General features: G+C 41.2%; 1 protein-coding gene, 1 long non-coding RNA gene and 1 pseudogene across 6 annotated transcripts in view; 2 read left to right on the top strand and 1 right to left on the bottom strand.

Moving 5' to 3' along the window:
* LOC147574882 (uncharacterized) overlaps window positions 1–24,342 on the top strand; it is a 263,957-nt gene that overhangs the window by 111,827 nt on the left and 127,788 nt on the right. The window lies entirely within an intron of this gene.
* On the top strand, window positions 537–9,686 carry LOC147574884 (microtubule-associated protein 1 light chain 3 beta pseudogene; annotated as a pseudogene).
* Window positions 11,414–15,840, bottom strand: TMEM215 (transmembrane protein 215). Of its 2 annotated transcripts, none has more exons than XM_086683354.1 (2): window positions 15,087–15,840; window positions 11,414–14,795 (listed from the first exon to the last, which is right to left on the bottom strand). In XM_086683354.1, the coding sequence occupies exon 2, from the start codon at window positions 14,735–14,737 to the stop codon at window positions 14,030–14,032; it is 708 nt and encodes a 235-aa protein (XP_086539480.1). In that variant the 5' UTR covers window positions 14,738–14,795; window positions 15,087–15,840; the 3' UTR covers window positions 11,414–14,029. The 2 variants fall into 2 exon arrangements, with proteins under 2 accessions (XP_086539480.1, XP_086539481.1); XM_086683355.1 differs by lacking the exon at window positions 15,087–15,840 and adding an exon at window positions 14,914–15,069.

Below are 24,342 nucleotides of genomic sequence, written 5' to 3'. Positions count from 1 at the left end.
CAAGATCCTAATCGTTTTCCTTCTCTCTGAAGAATTTCTTTTACATTTCTTGCAAGATAAGATGCTTTTTAGGATCATGTCCCAAATCAACTATTTGTACTCAAATACTTGGCTCTGGTCTGCTTCTAGGGGAACTCAGCTGAAGACAGTTAATTGAAAAAAAAAATCCTGTTGGATAGAAAGAGTTATAAATTGCCTTTAATCCTCTATAGAATGTAGTGAAGTATAAATGAATAAAAAATAAGTAAATGGTAGTGTTGACTTTTATGTAACTCAGTTTTTATAACTTTTAGTTTTGAAATAATTTCAAGCTGGGGCGCCTGGGTGGCGCAGTCGGTTAAGCGTCCAACTTCAGCCAGGTCACCATCTCGCGGTCCCTGAGTTCGAGCCCCGCGTCAGGCTCTGGGCTGATGGCTCAGAGCCTGGAGCCTGTTTCCGATTCTGTGTCTCCCTCTCTCTCTGCCCCTCCCCTGTTCATGCTCTGTCTCTCTCTGTCCCAAAAATAAATAAACGTTGAAAAAAAAAAAAAAGAAATAATTTCAAGCATACTGAAAAGTTGCAAGAGCAGCACAAAAAATACCAACATACTTTCACCCACTTTCCCATGTACCCTTCAACCAGGTTGCCACATCTGCCTTATTAGTCTTCTGAACCTTTTGGGAGTAATGTGCAGGCATGATACTTCTTTCCCTCTAGCACTTCAGTGTCTAAATCCCTAAGAATGAAACATTCTTTTGAATGACCATAATACAATTATCAAAATCAGAAAATTAACATGGATATAATACTATTATCTCCAAACTTTATTAAAATTTTTCTAAGTTTCCCAATAATATTTAACAGCTGTTTTTTTCCCTCTGATCTAGTACCCTATCCAGGATCACACATTGCATTTGGTATCATGTCTCTAGTTTTTAATCCAAGACCATTTCTTAGTCTTTCATGAACTTGACATTTTTGAAGAGTACTGGCCAGTTCTTTTGTAGAATGTCCGTTGGTAGATTTTTCTGATGTCTCCTTATGATCAGATTGGGGTTATTCATTTTTTGGCAGAAATACCATCAAAGTAATGATTTGTCCTTCTCACTGCAGAGTATCAGGAGGCACCATTGCTGGTGATATGAACTTTGGTCACTAGTTAAGATTATGTCTACCAGGCTTATCTACTGTATAATTACTGTTTCTCTTTTTGTAATTAATAAGTGTTTTATGGAAACATCATGAGATAGGAAGTAGTGTTTGAAATAGGATGGAGATATGCCACAGGGACAGGAGCAAGCTTCAAGGAATTTCCCCCTGGCCAAATCTGGGACAATTTGAGCTTTAAACAATGATAGTAACAGATTATAACCCATGCATGAAATAATCCATGACAATTTGATAATTAAAAATTGATAGAAACAGATTAGAACTCATTGCATAAAGTAATAATCCATGAGTCCATATTTGTTTATAAATAAGTAAGTGAACAAATAAATGGAGAAGGAAAAGTTCTTTCTGAGAGTAGAATTCCAACTGATAAAAGTATAATGAATGAATAAAAGTGAATATTTAACAGCCATTATGGTAATAGTCAATTAGGCAGGAATCCTCAGTGGATGCTAGAACTTTCGTCATTGGATTATAATCAGGTTATAATTATATGCTATTATTATATATATTAATAAATATGTAGTGAATGCCAAACAGAAGGTTTATGTCCTCCCTGGACTTTAAATAACCTGAGATCTTGTAGAGAAGGTGTACACAAATTATTACAACACAGAGAAGAAATTGATGGTGTATCACATAAAATGAAGAGGAATATGAAACTATCTAAGAAAGAATACTAGACAGAATGCACAATGTGTCTGACCCACTGTGGTAATTTCTTTTGTATTGCCCCCCACATGCAAGCCATCCCCCAACATCAGATGTTTTCAATGAGCAAGAAAACAAGCTGCTAGTCCTTTGGACTGATGAGTGAGGAGGGAGAGAGATGTTTTTGCAGATAGCTGCTTCTTCGGTTTCCAAGGGAAACAGTGGTAGAAGCTGCATCAGAAAAGGAGTGGGAAGGCTGTGGTTTAGCACAGATGGGCCATTCTATCAGGTGTTTATACATAAGTGGTTACCTGGACTTCCTCAGTGACACAGGATTGTGGAGAATATTAAAATGTTTGAATAGTGATAAACAACAGATTTTAATTTTTATTTATGAATTTCTTAGAAAAATCTTTTTTCTTGGAATTCACTTTTCCCATAATCTATCAAAGCCCAAGTATATTGCTCTTTCAAGGGCATAGTATATTTTTCTCTTCTACACAGTTCACGTATCTCAGTCACAGGTAGGGAAGAATAAAATTAGCCATTGGGGTCTGTGCACTTACAGCATGGCTAAAATAGTACAAAAGAAAATAATAAAGTAAACCACTGTTTATTCTAGCTGATTGGGCAGGCTTTCAAGATCTCTTGTGAAGTCTCTATTTCAAAGTCATCATTGGAACCTGGTTCAGATACCTGTCCCATGTCCCAACACAGCTGTGAAGTATCCTGCCGGGGAGCTCAGGAGTGGCCTGGCAGGGAGAGGAATCAACCAGGAATGGTTGGAACAAACTAGATCATGATGGAATTGGCTTTTACCAGGCAGGCCAGGAGTCTAAAGAGGGACATCATATCCCTTGTCACTAGTCAAAAGGTCTGGCTTTGGGGCACATGGTCTCTGTAGGACTTGGAGGCAGGCAGAAAGGGTCATGAGCCCAGTTGAGCAAATTGGGCTCCAGTTTCATCAAGGAAGGGGGGGAACACTTTCTAAAAGTAGATCTTAGGGATTAGACAAATAATTATTTATTAATTCAAATTATTTACTGAGCGCCTATTATACACCAGTCATTAGATCCAAATGCTACTGCATGATTGGACCCATGGGTCTATACTAAACTTATGGCTATAAAACCAATTGAAAGCTCAAGTAGTGGTGAGGAAGCAACCAGGAACCATCACCATTGGCATCATCTGACAATTTCACAGTAATGTAAATTCCACTGAATCAGAGACTCTGGGGGTGAGTTCCAGCAATCTGTATTTTAACAGTCCCTATAGGTGATTCTGATGTATCTTAGAGTTTGGTAACCACTGGACTACCTTGATGACATTTTCTCAGGTCTTGAATGAGGCTGAGAATGCTAGTCTTATGGGGATGGGACTAGGGAAGGCAGGGATTCCAATTTCCCATGGGTTGCTGGTGCCATAACTTACTTCTTCTGTATCATAAAGCTTCTTAGAACTCTTATAAACACTCCTCACCAATTTCTGGTATCTAGAACTAATTTAATTTCTGAGTTGAAGGCAGGACCTGGCAACCTTTTTTGAGCAAAACTTGGATACCTAGGAAATTAGCGTCTGGAGGCAAAATATGTCTGGCAGATATATCTTTGCTCTGATCACCCAAATTCTCCCTGCTAAGGGAAGAGTAGTTTGTTAGAGGACTGTTCTTGGGTAAATGGCAAGGGCCATGAACATGAGGGTAATTCTGGAGATTATGTAACTTCCTTCTCTTTCCTTTGACTCTTTATTTTGATTTCTGAAAATTTGTCTTCTTTTTCATGATTAGTGCTTCTAGATTTAGAGATTAGGGCAAGATTTCACAATGCTAGTCCTGAGGACAGCCCTACAGAATGCTGCAAACTCAGTTCCCTTCTTGTATATCACAAAGCATGTGAATAAATAAATGGCTTTATGGAATTCTACATTTATTAATTCAACAAATACTTATTTAGTGCATACTCTGTACTAGGTCCTGTTCTGGATGTTGGGGATACATACTGTTAAAAAAAAATATGTTTATCTTGGTTTAGCCCAGTAATTCCCAAACTTATTTGAGTGTTAAAATTTTTTATTGTGTAACATATATTCACATATAAAGGAACTAACATAGCACGGGACACTCTTTGAGAATGATAGATGTATCTGTGCAGGAATAGATATATCTGTACAAGAGACATGAGTTCCAGGCAGGTGAAGTAAGGGAGAAATTAGGGACATTTTGAAACACAGAAAATGTTGACCACAGAGATATATATCCAGTTAATTTCACAATCATTGTTGGCTACTCCATGATGGAAAAAAGTTTTCCCTTATATCAAGCTGTCTGTAATAATTATAAGTATCAGAGTAATGGTGATTTTAGCTGTTTATATCAAATATTTTCACTTAATATCTCTTAATATCACTTAAGAGCTCTAAATTATTTTATTTCATTATTTATTTTTTTAATGTTATTTATTTATTTATTTTTGAGAGAGACAGAGAGCAAGTGTGGGAGCAGAGAGAGAGGGCAGGGGAGGGAGACACAGAATTGGAAGCAGGCTCTGGGCTCTGAGCTGTCAGCACAGAGCCTGATGTGGGGCTCCAACCCACAAACAGTGAGATCATGACCTGAGCCAAGGTCGGATGCTTAACTGACTGAACCAGCCAGGTGCTTCACAAGCTCTAAATTATTTTAGACACAGTCGGAGCCTCCGCCACTCCCACAGCTGCCTGGAACAGACGGGACCTTGCCTCTCTGCCTCACCTTCCTCACCATGCCTTCGGAGAAGATCTTCAAGCAGCACCACACCTTCCAACAAAGAATAGAAGATGTCCAACTTATCCGAGAGCCCCCGCATCCTATGAAAATCCCAGTGATAATAGAACAGTACAAGGGTGAGAGCTACTTCCTGTCCTGGACAAAACCGAGTTTCTTGTACCTGATCACGTCAACATGAGTGAGCTCATCAAGATCTTTAGGAGGCACAGCATTCTTCCTGTTAGTGAATGGACACAGTGTGGTGAGTGTGTCCACGCACATTTCTGAAGTATATGAAAGTGAGGAGGATGAAGATAGATTCCTGTATATGGTATACACTCAGGAGACATTTGGAATCAAAGTGTCTGTGTAAGACTAGAAAAGTAAATCTGTTCTAGAATTTTTTTCAGCCCTTACTAAGGAAAAAAGGGATTTTACCAACTGAGATTGATCCGTTCATCCAACCACAGATCGTCAAGACAGTAGTGTTCCTGCCTAGGAGTTGTAGGAAGTTGTTTTGTACTGCAGGCAGGAAAACGGAGCTCCAAATGAGCACATTCAGCTTTGGAAAACTATTATTTAACCGAGGGTGTTTTTTTTTTCAAATTTAGAAGTTTGAAGATAAAATACTTTGCATTCTAAGTTGCCAATAATAAAAAAAAAGAGCTCCAAATTATTTTAGTGCATCTAAGAGCAAAACAATTGTTTGAAAGGTGGACTGCTTAATTTGATTAGTTATTTGTCTCCAAGTGGAAAGGAACCTTGCCCCTGAAATGCAACCAAATCAAACAGTTGCTTGTTGAATCAATTCTTCTTAAAGTAGAATTCTGTTAAACCTGTGGACTCTAGTCAAGATGAGTCTAATCTTCCTTCCTTATGGTTGTGCTGCAGACAAGCAGGCTGGCCAGGCCTTCTTCCTCTGTATAATAAGAGGCCAATGGGATTATTTCTAAGCTTCCTTCCATCTCTGACAGTCTGGTACAGGGTCTCTTGGCCTAGCAAAGCTTAAATGTGATGGGGGGAGAGGCTCAGGGCATGGCTTGGCCCTTCTCTACCTGGCCCCCTCTCCAGCCATCTAATGATGTTGTGCATTTCTCCAAATAAATATGTGTTGTGCTTTCTCTTCTTTCTTTGCCTTCATAAACAGTGTTTTCTTGGCTTGGAACACTTTCTTCCCTCTTTAGTCAGCTACTTCCTACGCATTCTTCAGGTCTCATATCAGACATTTTCTCCCATGACACTGTGATATTGTGATTCATATTAAGGAATGTGTATTTGGTCTTTGTCCAGTTTCTGGCATAAAGCTCCTAAAACTGTAGAAATTTCCTAGGTGGTGACCACCATGAAGGTGTCTTTTGTTATGTCAGTGAAGTGACTTTTGGAAAACCCCTGGGTCACCAGGTGGGGGCTGGTTGCCAGGGGAATCAACCTCTTGATTAGAGGGTTGGAAATTTCAGTCCCACCCACTGATCTCTGGGGAGGGGAGTGGGGCTGGAGATTGAGTCAGTCACCAATGGCCAATGATTTGATCAATTATGCCTATATGATGAGGCCTCTCTATAAAAACCCAAGAGGTTGGACCAGGAGACTTTTCAGGTTGATGAACAGGCTGAGATTCAGTGAGAGTGGTGTGATCTGAGAGGGTATGGAAGCTCTGTCCTTTTTTTTTTTTTTTTTTTAATTTTTAAACGTTTATTTTTGAGAGAGAGGGAGAGAGAGATAAAGTGCGAGCAGGGGAAGGGCAGGGAGAAAGGGGGACAGAGGATCCAAAGCTGACTCTGAGTTGACAGCAGAGAGCCCCATGTGGGGCTGGAACTCACAAACTGTGAGACTATGCTGAAGTTGGACACTTAACCAACTGAGCCACCCTGGCGCATTGTTTTACTCAGCAGCCTCCCCCTGCTAGGCTGTGAGCTCCATAAAAACAGGAGCTTTGTCTATTCGTTGTGGTATCTCAGACCAGCACAACACCCAGCACTGCTTAACCAGGACTTGTTGAGTGAAGGAATGCATGCTAGGCTGCTTGTGGAAAGAGGGGATACAGAGGACAGAGACCAGGCAAGGCTGACAAAGGTGTAATCAGTGACTCTTCTCCTGTGTTAGGACCTCCATGAGGCCATGATTGCACATTGCCCTTCATTGTGTTTGCTGCTGGCCTCTATTCTAACACAGGAGGGTGAGCGGTGAGCTTTGGAGGGACTTTAGGCTTGTGGGGGAGCAACAATTCTGGGCTCCATGTTTTTCCTACCTGAAGGGTGAGAGCCTTTTGGGGGATGGGAATCTCCAGGGAGGAGAACTCAGCCTAGCCCTGTTCCTTGTCTGTCCTTGCCTCTGCCAGGCACACACTGATGGGCTGTCGGTCCTGGTCTTGGTATTACTGCTCATATCTCACACCCTGTTCTTTCAGTGGGACATTTTTGTTGAATTTATGCATTTAAATGATTTAACTTTGAATACTTCTCCTAATAGTATTTACTTATACTCCTTTAACTTTCTAGTTTTTATTGTGCTTTTTAGTCTTTTGAGTAATTGTTTTTTTTTTTTTTTTTTTTTTTAAAGTAGGCTCAAGCCCAACTTGGGGCTTGAACTCACCACCTGATCAGGACCTAAGCTGAGATCAAGAGTAGGATGCATAAGCCACTGAACCACCTAGGCACCCCTCTATTGAATAATTTTTAAGCCAGTTTGATCTTATTTAGTGGATGCTATTTTACATTCCTTTTGACTCTGTCCAGCCAGTAAGATATTTTTAGCTAAATTTTGCCCTTATTGGAAGATACTCTTAAATTGTTTATATTTCTCTTCTTAGCCATTTAAAAAAATGTATCAAAATTCTCTAGTATTTTCCTTTTATTCTTTTCAGTTTTAAAACATTTTTCTGTTTGGTTTATCCTCTCAGTCCATTTTCTAGCATTTGGTGCTAAGTTTGAGATGCTAAGGTGGTGATGTCAGGGGAGTATGTCACAACAGTGACTGGCTTAATGAGGGATTGTTGGCTCTTCTCCCTGTGCTGACAGTTCCATACAGACACATTCTTCTTTTGCTATACCCTTCCCTACTCATACTCAAATGAGATCCTTTTTGCTGTTGCTGAAGGATAATCGCCATGGTCAAGAAAAAGACTTACTCAGATTAAATGCCACTTTTACCCAGTCAGATAGTTTGGGAAATTCACAGGGTAAGTTATATGAGTTGGAAGTTTATTAAGAATGGCCTCACTATTACTCAGGGGAATTGCTGAGCAGTGCCATCATCTTGTTCCAGAACAAACCAGAGCCTTCTCTAAACAACAAACCAGTCTCTGAGCATCTCACAGTCTTTGTGGAGAAGAAAAGCTTCACTGAGGGTGGGGAGTGAGGGTCTGCAACTCAGCCCCCTGAGAGTGTCCTGAAAGAATACCCAGGTGGCCTAGAAAGTCCTGTTAAGGATTATTGGATGGAAGCATAATAGAAGGACAATAGCCAGGCTGGGGAATTATATTTTGTTGACCTACTTACAGAATTAACCCGAGTACATTGATTCACCTTCTTTCTGGTCAGGAATTCAAAAGCTTGGTTGTCAGGTGCTTCTAGAACCACTAGTTCTTGTTGCATGTGTAGTATGGTCACTGACTCATGGAGGGAGACAGGGAGTGGGAGTTAGGTCAGGCATGGAGGGAGGAGAAAATATTCTGGAATGGTTTATTTCTTTCTTCTCTTTGTTGTGTAAGATGTGGTTTTCCCAAAGAAACAATATGCTAAATAAAAGTTAGGGTCCCAACCCACAGAAGCCTATTTTAACCCATGTTTTTGCTGACTATATTAAATTTAATTTAGTTCAAATCAAGAAGGTAGATTTTTTTTTTCCCCTGCGAGAATGGGGAAGAAGGAAGGCTGTGAGAGTGACCCAAGTGGTGCAATTTAGAGTTTTCATTGAGCAGGGCATAGTGTGTGTGGGGAGGGTGGAGTGGAAAGATGAATAAAGTGTGACCCCTGCCCTCAAAGAACTCACACTGTAGTTGGAGAGACAAACACACACTCAGCTAATATGTGCAATGATAATGGTGGAGGTAATGTCACACCAGAGAAGAGTAGAATTATTAGTTCTAGGTGGGAACATCTAAAAGATTGTGGAAGATGTGGCCGCTGCCCTTTGAAGGATGTTAGGGTGTTAAACAGCAGAAGGGTGAGGAAAGGGTGGACGTTTGAGGCAGAGGAAAGGACTGGGCAAAGGCTCAGGATGGTCAGCTGCAGGGCAAAATCAGGGCATAGCCAAGAAGCTGCCACAGAGTATCAGAAGTGGGAGGGAAGAGCATAGGGGCAGGTGGGCCTTTTTGAGTTGGTCCGAAGGTGTGTTCTCACTTTTCATGTTGAATTACAGGCAGGTGATGTTCCAAAGTCTATTTTTTCTAAACAGATGTGGTCTGGCCTCAGCCTGAAGGGTTGTCTCATATATAATAATTTATTACCACAGAGAGTAAGAAAGTGATTAATTGCAAAAACATTTGTTGTATTTAACTTTCTTGGGATAGATTTTTCAAAGAGCAGCACAAGAGATGTTTTAATAGCCTTATGTCCTGTTTTGTAACTGGTCCATTCTGTAACACTGTACTTTGTGATGGATAAAGCATGTAAAGCCTTGCACTGTCGTTGAGGATACCAAGTCTGCAGGTTCTAACATGCAGTCAGGAGGAGAAGTAGAGGGAAAAATAAAGAAAGGGTCTCTAAGAAGGGTCAGGCTCAGGAATAACTTGCAAAAGATTGTGGAGATCTTATTTCAATGTCCACCTGTTTGTGAGTATCTGGACAGCATCATGTATAAACATTTTTCTTTTGGGTGTTTATGGAGTAAGGAACCTGTGGTAGGTGGTGAGAAATCAAAGTCTGACTTAGTGGTGTTTCCATGATTTCATATTACCTAGACAAGAGGCTGAATGGAATTTAGTCCTTTATTGAGGTACCTGCTTGAGCCAAGCACTTGTCCATATCTCTGTCTTCAGTTCAATTTTTCCATTGAGGAATTGAAACAGAAAACTCATGAGTAGTCTATTGAATTCCTGAAATTCCAGTTCACTTGCAAGTCACTAATAGGTAGCAATATATATATATACACACATGTTAAATATATTATAAAATATATGGTAAGATACTTTAAAGATATGCTGTTGAAATATTACAAACTAATTATTGTATATATTTAGTTTTTATTTTACTTGTTCAACATTATGCTCTTGAAGATGGACACCATTGTAATCTGATTTTGAGATATGCACTAGCAGCATCTTAACTGGGAAAATGTCCCGTCTTACCCTTAACAATATGGGCTCCATCTCATCTCATTCTTTTTTTTTTTTTTTCTAATTTTTTTTAACGTATATTTATTTTTGAGAAGAGAGAGAGAGCAAAAGAGAGAGACAGAGAGAAAGAGGGAGACACAGAATCTGAAACAGGCTCCAGGTTCTGAGCTGTCAGCACAGAGCTGGACGTGGGGCTTTAACTCATGGACCGCAAGATCATGACCTGAGCTGAAGTTGGATGCTCAACTGACTGAGCCACCCAGGTGCCCCATCTCATCTCATTCTTAAAAATACTGACTCTGGTCCCAATGGGGGGGACCTTTTTATAGAAGCATTATTTTGTCTCTTGCCCTATGTCTTGCCCATGAGTCAAGAGAAAACCAACAATGTCAAGTGTTTGATCCTTGTACACATTTCTGTCCCCTCACTCTCATCTATAAGGAGGCAGCTTTTCGACTGTAGACTTCTTTGGGAAAAGTACAAATAATGTAGTTGTGTTACCAAAAATAGGAAAAAAAAAACATACAAAACCATCCATAAAGCATGCTATCTGGCTAGCAATAAGAAATGGCATGTTAAATTATGGTACTTCTCAAAAATGGCATAATATGCAATTGTTAAATGGTAATCAGGAACACTGCATAGAAACATGAAAACATACTTAGGATATAAATCAAATAGAAAAGAAAAACACACAATTATAATACATAAGGTGCATATAGGGGAGTCCTAGAAGATAATATGCTAAAATGGAAATACAGTAGTTCTATTAGGATAGTGGAGCTGTGGATTAAGAACATTTATTTTTCCTCTAACGTTATAAAGTAATAGTAACAGTGAATTCACCAAGTAAATGGTGCTATAGGTCCAGAGGGGAGATATTAATAAATAAATAGAGGTTGGATATTACAAAAGGGCAAAACATTTAAAAGAATGAATCTTCCTTCCCTACATGTGCCAGCTCAGTGGGTTATAAGACCCACTGAGTATTGGAAACATTTTCAAAGAAGCTGGTTAGTAGGGTTTGGAAGAGAGTCTGAGCTTCACCATATCTGGATTTTGTTTGCTGTGATTGTAATAGAAACTAAATCTTGAAACGGTTGTCTAAACGTGCTCCAGCTTGGGTATCTTGGCTGAATTCACACTTAAATTCAAGAAACATTTTGGAAAAAGAACCCATGTGCATAATAGATAAGAGTGTCGAACAAGAAAAAGTCAATAGAAAACATTTCAAAAATAAAATGCCTATTTAAATCAAGTTGAAATGACTATTTGGATTAACAACGAGTGAAAAAAATAACTGGTGCATACTTACATTTATGTCTTTCTGAAAGCTCTTGAAGGGAACAGGGAACAATCCTCATGTCTATTGAGTTAATATTAACAGTTTGCTGAAACAGTTCACTGGAATGAGCTGCTGTGTTTCCTCTAACAAGCTCAGACACTTTTCTCACCTTGCTTTCCTTTTCTTCCAAATCTTTTCAATAGAATGGCTGTTTTTCCTGAATACTACTTAACAGGTATTGGTTTGGGGCACTAGGCTACCTTGCTGTATATTAGGAGGGGGTTGCTTAATAGAAGATGTTAAGAATAAATCACACACACAATCACACATTTTATTCTCTCTGGTCAAAGTTCAGTCACCCAGTTAACATTTGCAAACCATTGTTTTAGCATTGCAGAAAATGCCCTCAAATGCATATTTAGATACCTTCTGTGTCCTAAGTAGGTGGATAGAAGATGAAGACTGAAGGAAGTTTCTTCTGAAAAAGAACTTGAAAATGTGATAAAATATCTTAGATTTCTAAACTAGTAATTGACTTTGGATGTGGACATTGGAATGTGTATGTGATATCAAGGAGTTTGTGCTGATTCCAAGAAATCAAAAAGTAACTTTTCCACTCCTTAAGCCATACCTAACACTATAAGCATCTCTTTTCAGACCCTGTGTAGGATTTGCTGAGTGTCTGTGAACATCTCTCTCCAATGTCTTGCTATCTCTTCATCTCTAAAGATGTCCACAAAAAACAAGCAAATTAGAAGTTTTTATTCCTAAGACAGTTATCCAATAATTTTCACCTTCATTGAAACATGATTTCCATCTTTCAAAATGCACTAGAATTATTAAGATGTATTGTGATTTTAGGAAACTCTTTTCCCTCCATGCCAAATCCAAAGTAAATTACATTTAGTGCAAAGGTATGCATTACATTATTTGGGGCTATACCAATATTGAAAAAATTTTACCCTTAATTAACATCTTCATTTTGTTTCCAGAAATGTATTTGTTGAATAAATAATATTTGGTAATAAAACAAATCTGCTTTCATACATCTACAAAATTCTTTTAAGTAGTAGCAAGAATTCAATCCATGTCATACAATTTTTATCATGAATTGCATAACTTTGGCATGAATTTTGCTGTAACTCATTTCCTGGCATTATATAAAGTGTCATTGACATAATGCCACAGAATATCCAAACTGGGAAGGAGTGACAGACATACTCTAGTGTAAGTCGGTCCCACTCCTCCTTGATTTCTGAGGAGCAAGAACTGAAGTACAAGAAGACAAAATTTGCCCAGGATCACACATCTCATTTTCTGACATTTAAGCCCTACTTAAAAAAAAAAAAAATTATATACTTTTGATGCTGCACTTGATTTGGAAATTGTGATTTTTAAAGCCATGATTCTTAAGACTGAATAATTGCTACACTTAAAGACTTGCAGAATTGGACCTGAAATACACAAAAGAGTTTTGTCCAGAATTTTTGTCCTCAATTTCCCTTTTAGGAGAAAGTCGCTTAAACTATCTGATCATTAAAAATAAATCATCGTTCTTTGAAAGATGCAAAATATTCTGATATTCAAGATGAAATATACCACGATTTCTCTACATAATTTCAACAGGGACTAAATAGTATTCTGGCTGATTGCCCTCTTGTCTATTACAATTATGCAAGTGAAATAGAAAATACATGTTAGGATCCTATTGTGATTTTTTTCCTCAGTAGCAAAAAATTAAGTGTAAAATAAAACAGACCTTTGTCATGCAATGTTCACTGATTAGATGAACTTCATAAAAACTGAGCTTTAGTTAAATCTAGTATATTAACTCTTGTTTCATTGGCATTTATAGTCTTTGTGAATGTTGAATAAATGTACAAATAATGACACTTCCAGAAGTTTAACCATGGCATTTTATGTAAATTCTGCGTAAAGTTCAAGACTAATGTATTGACTTCATAGTTTCCAGGTTTTAAAAGGCATATAGGAATAGTAATTACCAGTACATATCTCCCAGAAAGGTTAAAGACACTTGTATACATATGTAAAGCCCATTTTGACTTGATGAACACAATTCTAATCTATGAAAATATTATGTCAAGTCATTTTGCACCTGATGAGGAAATTATACATGAATGATAGTAAATGTTAAAAAACACTTAAGATAAAGACCCAGTAAATCAATTTAAATGAAGAGTTTGAGAACTAACATAGCCATCTAAAATTGTTAGTTTTTTTACTTAGCGGTTCACACTTATTTTACTTTATTTGAAATCTCTGATCTTGTCAGAGGATAATGTCATAAAACTCAATTACATAATTCAACTGTTTTTAACTCCCCTTTCTCCAAAATCCACCCCACCTAAAGAGGGATGTAGCTTTTCTATCTTGACTTTTTTTCCTTCAGCAAATAAATATTAAGTGTGAAGAGCTTTCACCAGAGAAGAATCATTTCATATAATGAAGCACTAAATTGTTTTGTCTTTCAATTTATTCAGACTGAAAGCAGCTCAGTTTCCCTATGGCAAGCCCATGTATCGTTTCATGGCTGATATCTGCAGCCCACTCTAGATTTTTCTTCCTTTTAGCAGGTGCTGGGTAGCACTTTCTGGGTTACCAGAAACATCCACTTTCTGGATGTTTACAAAACATCCAGCATGATTTAGTCGTTAAAAAGCAACTGGAATTGCTTCCTCTCCTACCAGATGCCTCTTCCAGTGTCCTTAACCCTTATCACCCTTCCCTAAAATATGTCCCCAACATGCCTATTTACATGGCTCTCAGGAACCCCAGGTTTGCATATCCATCACATACCAAGTCAATTTCTAACAGTGTGAAGGCTGTTGGAACAGGGCAGTTTCCTTCCCCTGGAAGCTGAGTGTAGCCACGTTTCTATCAACAAAGCGACTCTTGTATGCAAAGCTCAGACTATTGTCTCGTGGTCCCACCTGCCTTGACTCTGATTGATGTAACAACAGTATCTGTCATAGGGACTGTTCTGCTTGTAGGAGCAAACGATGATACTGTCCTGGGGCACAAAGAAGATGCTGTCCTCAGGCTCAGGGCACTCAGATCTGTCCCAGGCTGAGCATTTGGCATCCAAGGCACTGTAGGCTAAGGAACTGCCTGAGGGACAGTAGCCGTCCAGGTATCTGGATGTCTCCTCCTGATGCCCACTGTGGACCAGGCTCTGGCATTCTCCTTCTTCCGTGGGTGTGGGGGTGGTGATGGAACTGGCCACAGGCACCTCGGTCTGCCCCTGGCGGGGAGGCTTTCCTCTGAGGCCCACCTTCTTAGCCAGCTCATCTGAGCTTCCCTTGCCTGACTCCAGGTCTGAAGGGGTCCTCAGCAGTTCCACCACCTCCTTGTCCCTGGGTTTCCGGAAGCAGGGCAACTTGCGGGCCCACAGCAGCTCATTTTCCGGCCACTTAGTGCATCCCTCAGTTTTCCTGGCCAGGGCAATGGCTGCAATGCCTGGCAGGCAGATGGCTGGCCCGATGGCCAGGAGGGGTATGTTTCCCAGAGTCTCTCCTTTCATCCCAGAGACGGTGAACATGAAGCCAAAGACCAGAAAGACACTGACCAGGGCTACCACTAGCCCAGTCCTTGGGTTAATGTCATCAGGCCGCATCTTTCACTCCATCCAGGTTGGGGGCTGCTTGCTGGCTAGGGAGCAGCGGTCCTCCCTTCTGTCAGAGGCAAAACCACAGTGGGTTAAAAAAAAAACAAACAAAAAACCAAAAACCAAAAACAGAAAAGAAAAGAAAACCGTCAATTTCCCACCCACCAACTCTCTATCTCTCTTACTCTTTGTCTCTCTCCACTTGTCTGTCAATCGCAGTCTCTGGGTCTCTATTTCTTCCTCTGTTTCTGTTGCATGCTCTCTTGCTCTCTCTCGTTTTCTAAGTCTATCTGTCTCTTATTATTGCAGCTTCTGTCTCTTTCATATAAACATCCACCCACTGGGGTCACTGAGATACCTGAGGTTTCCTGCCGTCTCCCAGGAGCAGGGAAAGAAGCCAGTCTGAGTCTCCTTAGAAACCTCCACAACAGCTGTCCCCTCGGCTCTCTCCCTTGTTTCTGGAAGGAAAGCCTAGCTTTCCCCACTGACTCTGCATCCAGGAGGTGGGACGTGAGAGTGCGTCTCTCCCAACAGTGCCCGTCGGTCTCCAGAGCTCTGGGAATGGAGTGACAGCACAGCCCAGCGCCCGGCTCTGCGCGCAGAGCATCGGGTGCTGGAGGGAGGAAGGACTTAGTCTGCGAAAAGAGGGAAAACGGCGCGCGAGTCTGGCCTCGTTACATCACTTTCAGAGCAAGCTCAGAAACAAAGAAGGACGCGCGGGGGCGCGAGGGGTTCAGACCCCAGGGAGAGCCACCCGGGCAGACGAGGTTGCCCAGAGCCCAGTCGGGGCGGTTGGAGCAGCTGGAGTCCGTTCCGCCGCTGCCCAGGAGGGCTGAGCCGGACGGCTGCAAAGGCCTCCGTGCTTGGGGAGGGCCGGGGGGTGCGAGGCTGTCGCGGGGCCGGAGAACGGAACTCCAGTCGGTTTGCCCACGGGGCAGCCTGGACTCCGAGTTCACCGTCCGAGGGCCAGAGATGCTAGCTGGAGATATCCCTCGGGGACCTGGATCTTTATCGAGTCACAAATCTAGGTGATCCAACCCGACTGACAGCAGCTCCCAAGAGGTTCTCCGACTGCCCGTCTCTCAACCTCGAGGCTGAGGCTCTCGGGGCTCAGAGGGCTGCACTCCTCCAGGGTCCCGCCGCCCGCGGGCTGCTCTGGGTCCGGGCGCTGGGCGGCAGCGGCGTGCAAAGGCGCTCCAGCAGCAGCGCGGGCTGCGCCGCCGGAGCCCACAGGACGCCCAGGCTGACACAGTGGTGAGGAGTGGGTGTCAGGTCTTGCTCGAGACTTCTGGGGAGTCAGCAGAGCCTTTCCCCCTGGTCTTCCAGCTCTGGACCCTGGTGGGAGTAGTTTTGGAGCTGGGATCCTACTCCAACACTGCGGTGGTGCCAGCCAGGCTGTCTGGGCTGAGGAAGAAGGGCTCTCTGACCCCGGATCCCTATCCCTGCGAGTGGCACCTGACACCTAGCTAGCGAGGAGAAGTAGGGGCCTTGACTGGGTAGGTCAGGCCGAACAGTCCGTCCTGCAGCTCCAGCTTTGGGGGATTCTCTCCTCCCTTGCTGAAGCTGCCTGTCTGTTCCCACTGCAGTGGGGGGGATGGATTCTTCTGGCCCCAGGGGCAAGACTGGTTTGGCTGTGGTTCTTCAACAAGGATGTTCATTTAAGCTAGATGGGGAATAGTAAGTAAGGAAGAGAAAAGAGAAGGGTGTATACTCTTTCATGTCAAGGCACTGCGGTGGAAAGAACTTTGAAAGAGCTGTGACATCCAGGCCTTCCCCTGCTTAAACAAGCTGTGTGTTCTTGGGAAAGTGACTTAACCTTCCTGACAGTCAGTGGACTCATCTGCAAAATGAGAATAGTACTACCAAATATGTGGGGAAGCATCATGAGGACTAAGAAAATGTAAAACTCTTAGCACATGCTTGGTAAGTGGTCCTTATTCACAATGTGGTTGAAATATATATTTACATATTATGTCATAATCAATGTAAGGCATGAGCCAAATCATAAAGGGCCTAACTGTGGGGCTAAGGACCTTCAGTTTTATCCAGTAGGCGATGAGAACCATGGAAATATGTTCAGCAAGGATCAACACAAAAGTATTCCATTTTTGACATGGTGACAGCAGATTAGAGGGCAGGTTGCAAGGGGTAAGGGTAGAAGCAGGGAGACCTTCCAGGAGGACAGTGCAGTCAGCCAGGCAAGGCATGATAGGGGGCTGAACAATGTGGGACTAGAGGAGGTTAGAAGAAAGTGAATTTGAAGCATAGTTAAGGGGAGAGTCAAGTGTCTTGGATCCGAGGAAGTAAGATGGTAGTAGGAGTCAGCGTTGACTCCCATGTTTCTCACTCATTCAGCTGAGTAGATCAGGAATCAGACTCATAATTTTCCATGTCATCTATTGTGTGTGTCTTTTGTACTCATGTTCATTCGATAGCTGCTGTATCTGTGGATATAGAATCATTATTTTGGGAAAGAAAGGGGAAACGGCAAAGGGTTAGAGTGAGATGCCAACTGTTTGACCATTTGTATCACTTTTTCTTGACAGCCTTACCAAGTAGATAGACATCTGCTTATATCCCTTGGCCAGAGGGATGTCATATGGGCCACCTCTAGACGCAAAAGAGCTTGGGAGATCACAGTTTAATTTTTAACCAGGTTCACTGCCACTCTGAAAAACAATAAGGATTTCGTTAGCAAGGAAAAAGAGGAGAATGAATATTAATTAAGGAGCATCTTGCGGGGTGTGCCACAGTTATTGAACACTTACCTTCTTGAAACCCTTTCTTGTCTTGCCTTTACTGACACCATTCTATCCCAATTTCCCTTCTATCCTCTTGGCCACTCATTCATCAGCTACTTGGTAATGTCATCTTTATTTTATTTATTTTTATTTTTAACAAAGTCCTGGGATGCTGATCTTCTGCTGGCTATGTCCCTGTTGCTTCCTTCCTGACTTCTTTTCCCACTTTATAATAGTTTTAAACACCAAGTGGATAGGATGACAACCCCTAAATTTATCTCATTAACTTTGTCCTTTTTCTTAAGTTTCAGATTTGTAATACCTAGCTGTCTGCTTGATATCTGTCTATATGGTACACAGACACCTCAAACTCAACATGACCCCAGTTGAGCTCATCGGATTTCCTTGAAACTTGCTTGTTCTCATTTGACCCCAGCTGAGATGTTTGCACCTGTCCTCTCTTCCTTCCTCTCCCTAACAACCTGCACCCTGTAAGTCACCCAAATCATCATAGTCTTACCTCCTAAATCCCTTGATCTTCTCCTCTTCTACCTGTGGCCTGACGCAAGTCACTTTACCTCCCTGGGTTTTAATTTCCTGTGAAACAAAGGCTTTGGATGAGGGGCTAGCTGAGGTTCATTTCAGCTCTACCAATCCATGCTTCTCTGAGAGTCACTTCTGCAGGGTCGGACTGATGTCTTTGTTGTGTAGGTGCTCTGACAATAGTGCTGGAAGCCAGTTGGATTTTACTTTTTTTATTTTTTATTTTAACATTTATTTATTTTTGAGAGACATAGCATGAGCAGGGGAGGGGCAGAGAGAGAAGGAGACACAGAATCCCAAGCAGGCTTCGAGCTCTGAGCTGTCAGCACAGAACCTGACGTGGGTCTCGAACCCATAAGCCGTGAGATCATGACCTGAGCCGAAAGTCAGATGCTCAACTAACTGAACCACCCAGGTGCCCCTCCCCCCAAGTTGGATTTTAAATAAGCAATGTTGCTGAACAGAGACCTCTATTCACTTGTATAATCATCTAATTCCATTCTGACTTTTAAGCCATGCAGTTTATCTACTTAAGCATTAGATAAGAGCCATGCATAAAACCACAGGAAACTTCAATTACTGTTTAATTATAAGCCTGATTCTTGAAGCAGTTCCTTCTTAGAGGTAATTTCAGATGGTCTTTGAACAGCAGGTATACTTGCCCAAGCCCAGCAGCAAAAGTGAGTGTGTGTGTGTGTGTGTGTGTGTGTGTGTGTGTGTGTGTGTGTGACATCACTCAGGGTCACAATATTCAGAGCCAGAAACAGCATTCCTAGTATTTAATTCCTTGCCTGTACAGGCTGATTGGACTAGGATTTTAAAGCCTTAAGCAGTTCTTGTAATGCTGTAACCATATACAGCTATGTACAAAAGCTTTTCATCAGAAAAGAAAGGAAATTCAGGTTAGAATGAGGCTTTGGCATGTGGGTATTTGAGAAGGAAATACAGAACCTTTTATTTCTGAAATTATAGAAATCATGGGATGCTGGAATTTGAAGATACTTTGTAAAATATCTACTCTAACCCCCTTTATCGTTCAGGTGAAATCCAGAAAGGTTGTGTCTATGCAGTATTACTTGAGTATCTATTATGTGCTTGGCACTGTGCTGTGGATACAAGTCAAACAGGATATGGTCTGCCTTTATAGAACTCACATTCACAGAGTTGAGATGGGTGTATTAGCAGGACAGGATAGATTGTGCCGTGGCAACGAAAGACTTCCAGACCTCAAGGGCTGTATTCTCATACTGCATGTTTATGATGGGTCAGCTGCAGCCTTGCTCCATGTTGTCTTCACTCTGGGATCCAGGCTGATAAGGTAGCCTCTATTTAGGACATTCCCCATTCATTGAATCCACGCAACTCAGCTAGAGGCCCTGCACTGGGCCTTCACTGTAGTGGATACTCCCTTGGCTCCTCTAGCTATGCCCTTCTTTATAGACCAAAGTGATGTGCCATACCCGCACACCTTCCTGCCCTTTCTAGACCATGTGATGGGTACCTGGAAACCTAGAATCCCCTGCCCAAACAGTCTATACTTGCTTCCAGAGCTTGTGCATAGTTCTTTGCTAAGTCCATCCTCCCAAGTGTTCTGAAGGTGTGCACATCCCTAGGCCTGTGGGATAGCTAAGGGACCACTGTGTTTTGAGTATGGATAAAGCTCTGGTATGCAAGATGGGATGTCTAGACTCTGCCTGTCAGCCCTTTCATGGTTTAGAATAGAACCAGGGATGGGAAGAGAAAGGCAGCATTCACTTTATTTTTGCCTAGAAACTCACACACGTTAGAAACAGGCCTGGTTGGAGGTTTTGGGGAAAGGAAGGAGAAGTCCCAACTGTTTGACAGGCTCCTAGCTGTGCATAGAAAATAGACTTAAGGCAGTTCAAGAGCAGGGAGACCGGTTGGGATACTTTACATCTGTCCAGGTGAGAGATGATAGTGACTCAGACCAGGGTCATAGCACGTGGCAAGAAGTGGGTCAGATTCTGGATGTATCTTAACCTAAGCTGACAGTATTTACTGATAGATTTGGGATGTGAGGGAAACTGAGCAATCAAGGATGATTCCAATACTTGAGATTTGAAGTGGGAAATCAAGAACTTGGATTTGGACATGTTAACCTGATATGTCGAACTTGACAATGTTGATAGAGTTGGTGTGCAAGTCTGGATTTTGGGAGAGAAATCTGAGCTGGAGATAATTTCTGGAGCTGCTGGGATATGGCTAGCATCTAAAGCCCTGGAGCTAATGAGATAACTTAGGGATCAAACATTGATAGGTTTGAGAAGTCCATATACTAATTACTAAGGAACATCAACTTTTTGAGGGTGGGGAGATAAGGAGGAACTAGCAAACTAGCAAGAGACTATGAAGAATTGACCAGTGAGGAGAGAAAATGAAAAGATGTCCAAGAAACAAAAACGAAGAAAGCATTTCAAGGAAGGGGCAATGATTGCATCAACTCTGTTGCTACGTCAGATATGAAAAGGGCTAAAAAGTAACCACTGGACTTAGCAACGTGAAGGTCATTGGTGACCTTTAAAAGAACAGTTCTGGTGGAGTGGATGGGGGTGAAAGTTTGATTGAAATGAGCCCAAGAGGGGCGCCTGGGTGGTGCAGTCGGTTAAGCGTCCGACTTCAGCCAGGTCACGATCTCGCGGTCCGTGAGTTCGAGCCCCGCGTCGGGCTCTGGGCTGATGGCTCAGAGCCTGGAGCCTGTTTCCGATTCTGTGTCTCCCTCTCTCTCTGCCCCTCCCCCGTTCATGCTCTGTCTCTCTCTGTCCCAAAAATAAATAAACGTTGAAATGAGCCCAAGAGAGAATTGGAGAAGAAGATCGGATAAGGAGAGGAGAGATAACTCAAATGAGTTTTATTGTTAAGGAGAATAGAGAAATGAGATGAGACCCAGAGGTGGTCATGTGGGGTCAAGAGATAAACTTTTTATTTTATTTTTTAAATGTTTATTTATTTTTTGAGAGAGAGAGAGCAAGCGGGGGGTGGGGGTGGGCAGAGAGAGAGGGAGACGAGAGAAGGAATCCCAAGCAGGCTCCACACTGTCAGGGCGGAGCTCCACGTGGGCCTCGAACTCACAGCGAGATCATGCCCTGAGTCGAAATCAGGAGTCAGATGCTTAACCAACTGAGCCACCTACACGCTGCGTTAAGAGAAAACTTTTTAAGAGATGGGAGGTCTCTTAGCATTTTTCCTGTAAAGATGTAAGATGTAAATTTAAATGACCTTTTTTATCCATTAATTTTGTAAATATAAAAAATAATACCAATACTAGGGGACAGCGTGCTAAGATGAGCACTTGTATATGTTGATGGTGGGAATGTATTGGTAATAATTCTTTTTTTTTTTTTAAGTTTATTTATTTACTTGAGAGACACAGAGACAGTGCAAGTTGGAGAGAGATAGAGAGAGAAAGTGAGAAAGAAGAAATCCCAAGCAAGCTCCGTGCTATCAGTGCAGAGCCTGATGTAGGGCTCAAACTCACGAAACTGTGAGATCATGACCTGAGCTGAAACCATGAATCCCACGCTTAACCAAATGAGCCACCCAGGCGCCCTGGTAATTCTGGAGTGGAAGAAATGTGTCCAGATATGGCAAGAGCCTTAAAAAAGTTCATACCTTTTACATGATCATTATGTTGAAAAATGTCAATAATTGGTGTGTATTGATGGGGAGAACAGACCCAGGCACTATCTGAATAAATTAATTGGTATTTACTTATCTCAAGGTGTATAAGGAGGTCCCCACAGCTTCAGTAGGGGGCACACAGGTGGGGATGGTAGTGTCTGAGTAAGGGAGGGTCACATCTGACTCTCTAGAAGCAAAAGAGTTTCTCTCTAGGTTTACCATATATACATAAGGCTTATTTTCATGAATCAGATCCAGGCATGCTCATAACCTGGCCCCAAGTCTGCTGAGACCACCTGATATGACAGCAGAGTACAGTTCATGAAGCATGAACGAAATCATTATTATCCTTGTACTCTACTCACCCACACAACTGGTGAGTACTTTCTTGAACTCCATACTATGGAAACAGAATAGAGGCTACTTTGTGGAAATCTCTGAAAGTCAAACAAATTACGACTTTAGACCAGCTCATTGTCCAATACCATAGCCATTAGCCACAGGAGGTTATTTAATTTTAAATTAATTAAAATGAAATGAAATTAAAAATCCAGTTTCTCAGTTGTGCTAGCCACATTTTAGGTGCTCAGTAGTCATGTGTGGTGATTGGCTACCATACCAGACAGTGCAAATATATAAAGCATTTCATCATCACAGAACATTCTATTGGATAGTGCTTGTAGGGCTTCTCATGATCTGTTTGGCTCAGGCATTATGATTCTAGCAGTCTTTCCTGTGGGAATAATCAGTGGTATAAAAACTATTTATGTACATTAGTAGTAAAACACTGGAAAGCATTGAAGTGTCCAATAACAGAGGAAAGGTTATGTATAGTACAGTGCATCCAGAGGAAGTATTGTGTATTCAGTTGAGGGAATATTATTCATCCATAAAATTATATTTTAAAGATTTTTTTAGTGACCTATGAAAATGATCTCAATATAAGGCTAATGAAAAAAACTACTAATAAAAAGATTCTGTTGAAATAACTTGAAAAAATTCTATATTTAATAGGATCCTGATTGCTAAAGAAATCAGAATAGAAAAAAAACAAAAGGAAATATTCTCAAAATATGAACAGTGGCTATCTCTAGGTGGTGGAATGTTTAATAATTGTTATTATATTCTTTCTTTATGTATGAATTTTTCAAAATTTCTACTCTTATTAATAAGAAAAAGTAATTTTAAGAATAAAAGAATAGTCTCCTACAGATATTAAGCACTGAATAAATGGTTGTTGATTCATGAAGACTTGAAAGACTAAGTGAACAAATTCAAATTTTCTTTTCTTTTTTTTTTTTTTAATTTTTTTTTTCAACATTTATTTATTTTTGGGACAGAGAGAGAGCATGAACGGGGGAGGGGCAGAGAGAGAGGGAGACACAGAATCGGAAACAGGCTCCAGGCTCTGAGCCATCAGCCCAGAGCCCGACGCGGGGCTCGAACTCACGGACCGCGAGATCGTGACCTGGCTGAAGTCGGACGCTTAACCGACTGCGCCACCCAGGCGCCCCACAAATTCAAATTTTCTTAACTCTAAGTTGTCCCTAAATTCATCCTGCCCCTTCCTCATTCTAGTACTTCCTCACAGGAGGGAAAGGATATGGAGTAAATTGGGAAAAGATGAAACTGAAAGAAAGCAAATAGATTTTCATGTTGAATTGGGGTTGAACTTTGAAGTTTCTTTCAAATTTATACTAATCACTTTTAAGATTTATTATAACCCTGTTTTTGGCCTAGAAAATAAAAAGTATACTATTTATCCCCCTTTTGACTTACACATGATTGTTTTGATGCACCTGGTTAGAGGCTGATTCCCTGCATCTCCTACTTCTTGGCTGTAATTCTGACTCATTTATTTAACAAATATTTATTGAGAACTTCTGACTTATCTGGTTGTGTTCACATTTCTTCCTTAGCTCCTCCCATCTTTTCTACCTCTTGGGAAGTAACTAAGATCTTTATTAAAGGCTACATTTATTTATTTATTTATTTATTTATTTATTTATTTATTTTTTAAAATTATTTTCTAATTTTTTTATTTTTCAATATATGAAGTTTATTGTCAAATTGGTTTCCATACAACACCCAGTGCTCATCCCAAAAAGTGCCCTCCTCAATACCCATCACCCACCCTCTCCTCCCTCCCACCCCCCATCAACCCTCAGTTTGTTCTCAGTTTTTAAGAGTCTCTTATGCTTTGGCTCTCTCCCACTCTAACCTCTTTTTTTTTTTTTTTTTCTTCACCTCCCCCATGGGTTTCTGTTTAGTTTCTCAGGATCTACATAAGAGTGAAAACATATGGTATCTGTCTTTCTCTGTATGGCTTATTTCACTTAGCATCACACTCTCCAGTTCCATCCACGTTGCTACAAAGGGCCATATTTCATTCTTTCTCATTGCCACGTAGTACTCCATTGTGTATATAAACCATAATTTCTTTATCCATTCATCAGTTGATGGACATTTAGGCTCTTTCCATAATTTGGCTATTGTTGAGAGTGCTGCTATAAACATTGGGGTACAAGTGTCCCTATGCATCAGTACTCCTGTATCCCTTGGGTAAATTCCTAGCAGTGCTACTGCTGGGTCATAGGATAGGTCTATTTTTAATTTTTTGAGGAACTTCCACACTGTTTTCCAGAGTGGCTGCACCAATTTGCATTCCCACCAACAGTGCAAGAGGGTTCC

The sequence above is a fragment of the Puma concolor genome, chromosome D4 (assembly GCF_028749965.1).
Source record: "Puma concolor isolate L17-30 chromosome D4, mPumCon1.1.hap2, whole genome shotgun sequence".
Classification (NCBI taxonomy): domain Eukaryota; kingdom Metazoa; phylum Chordata; class Mammalia; order Carnivora; family Felidae; genus Puma; species Puma concolor.
Note: the sequence above shows the minus strand (reverse complement) of the source record. Positions and strands in the feature narration are given on the sequence as shown.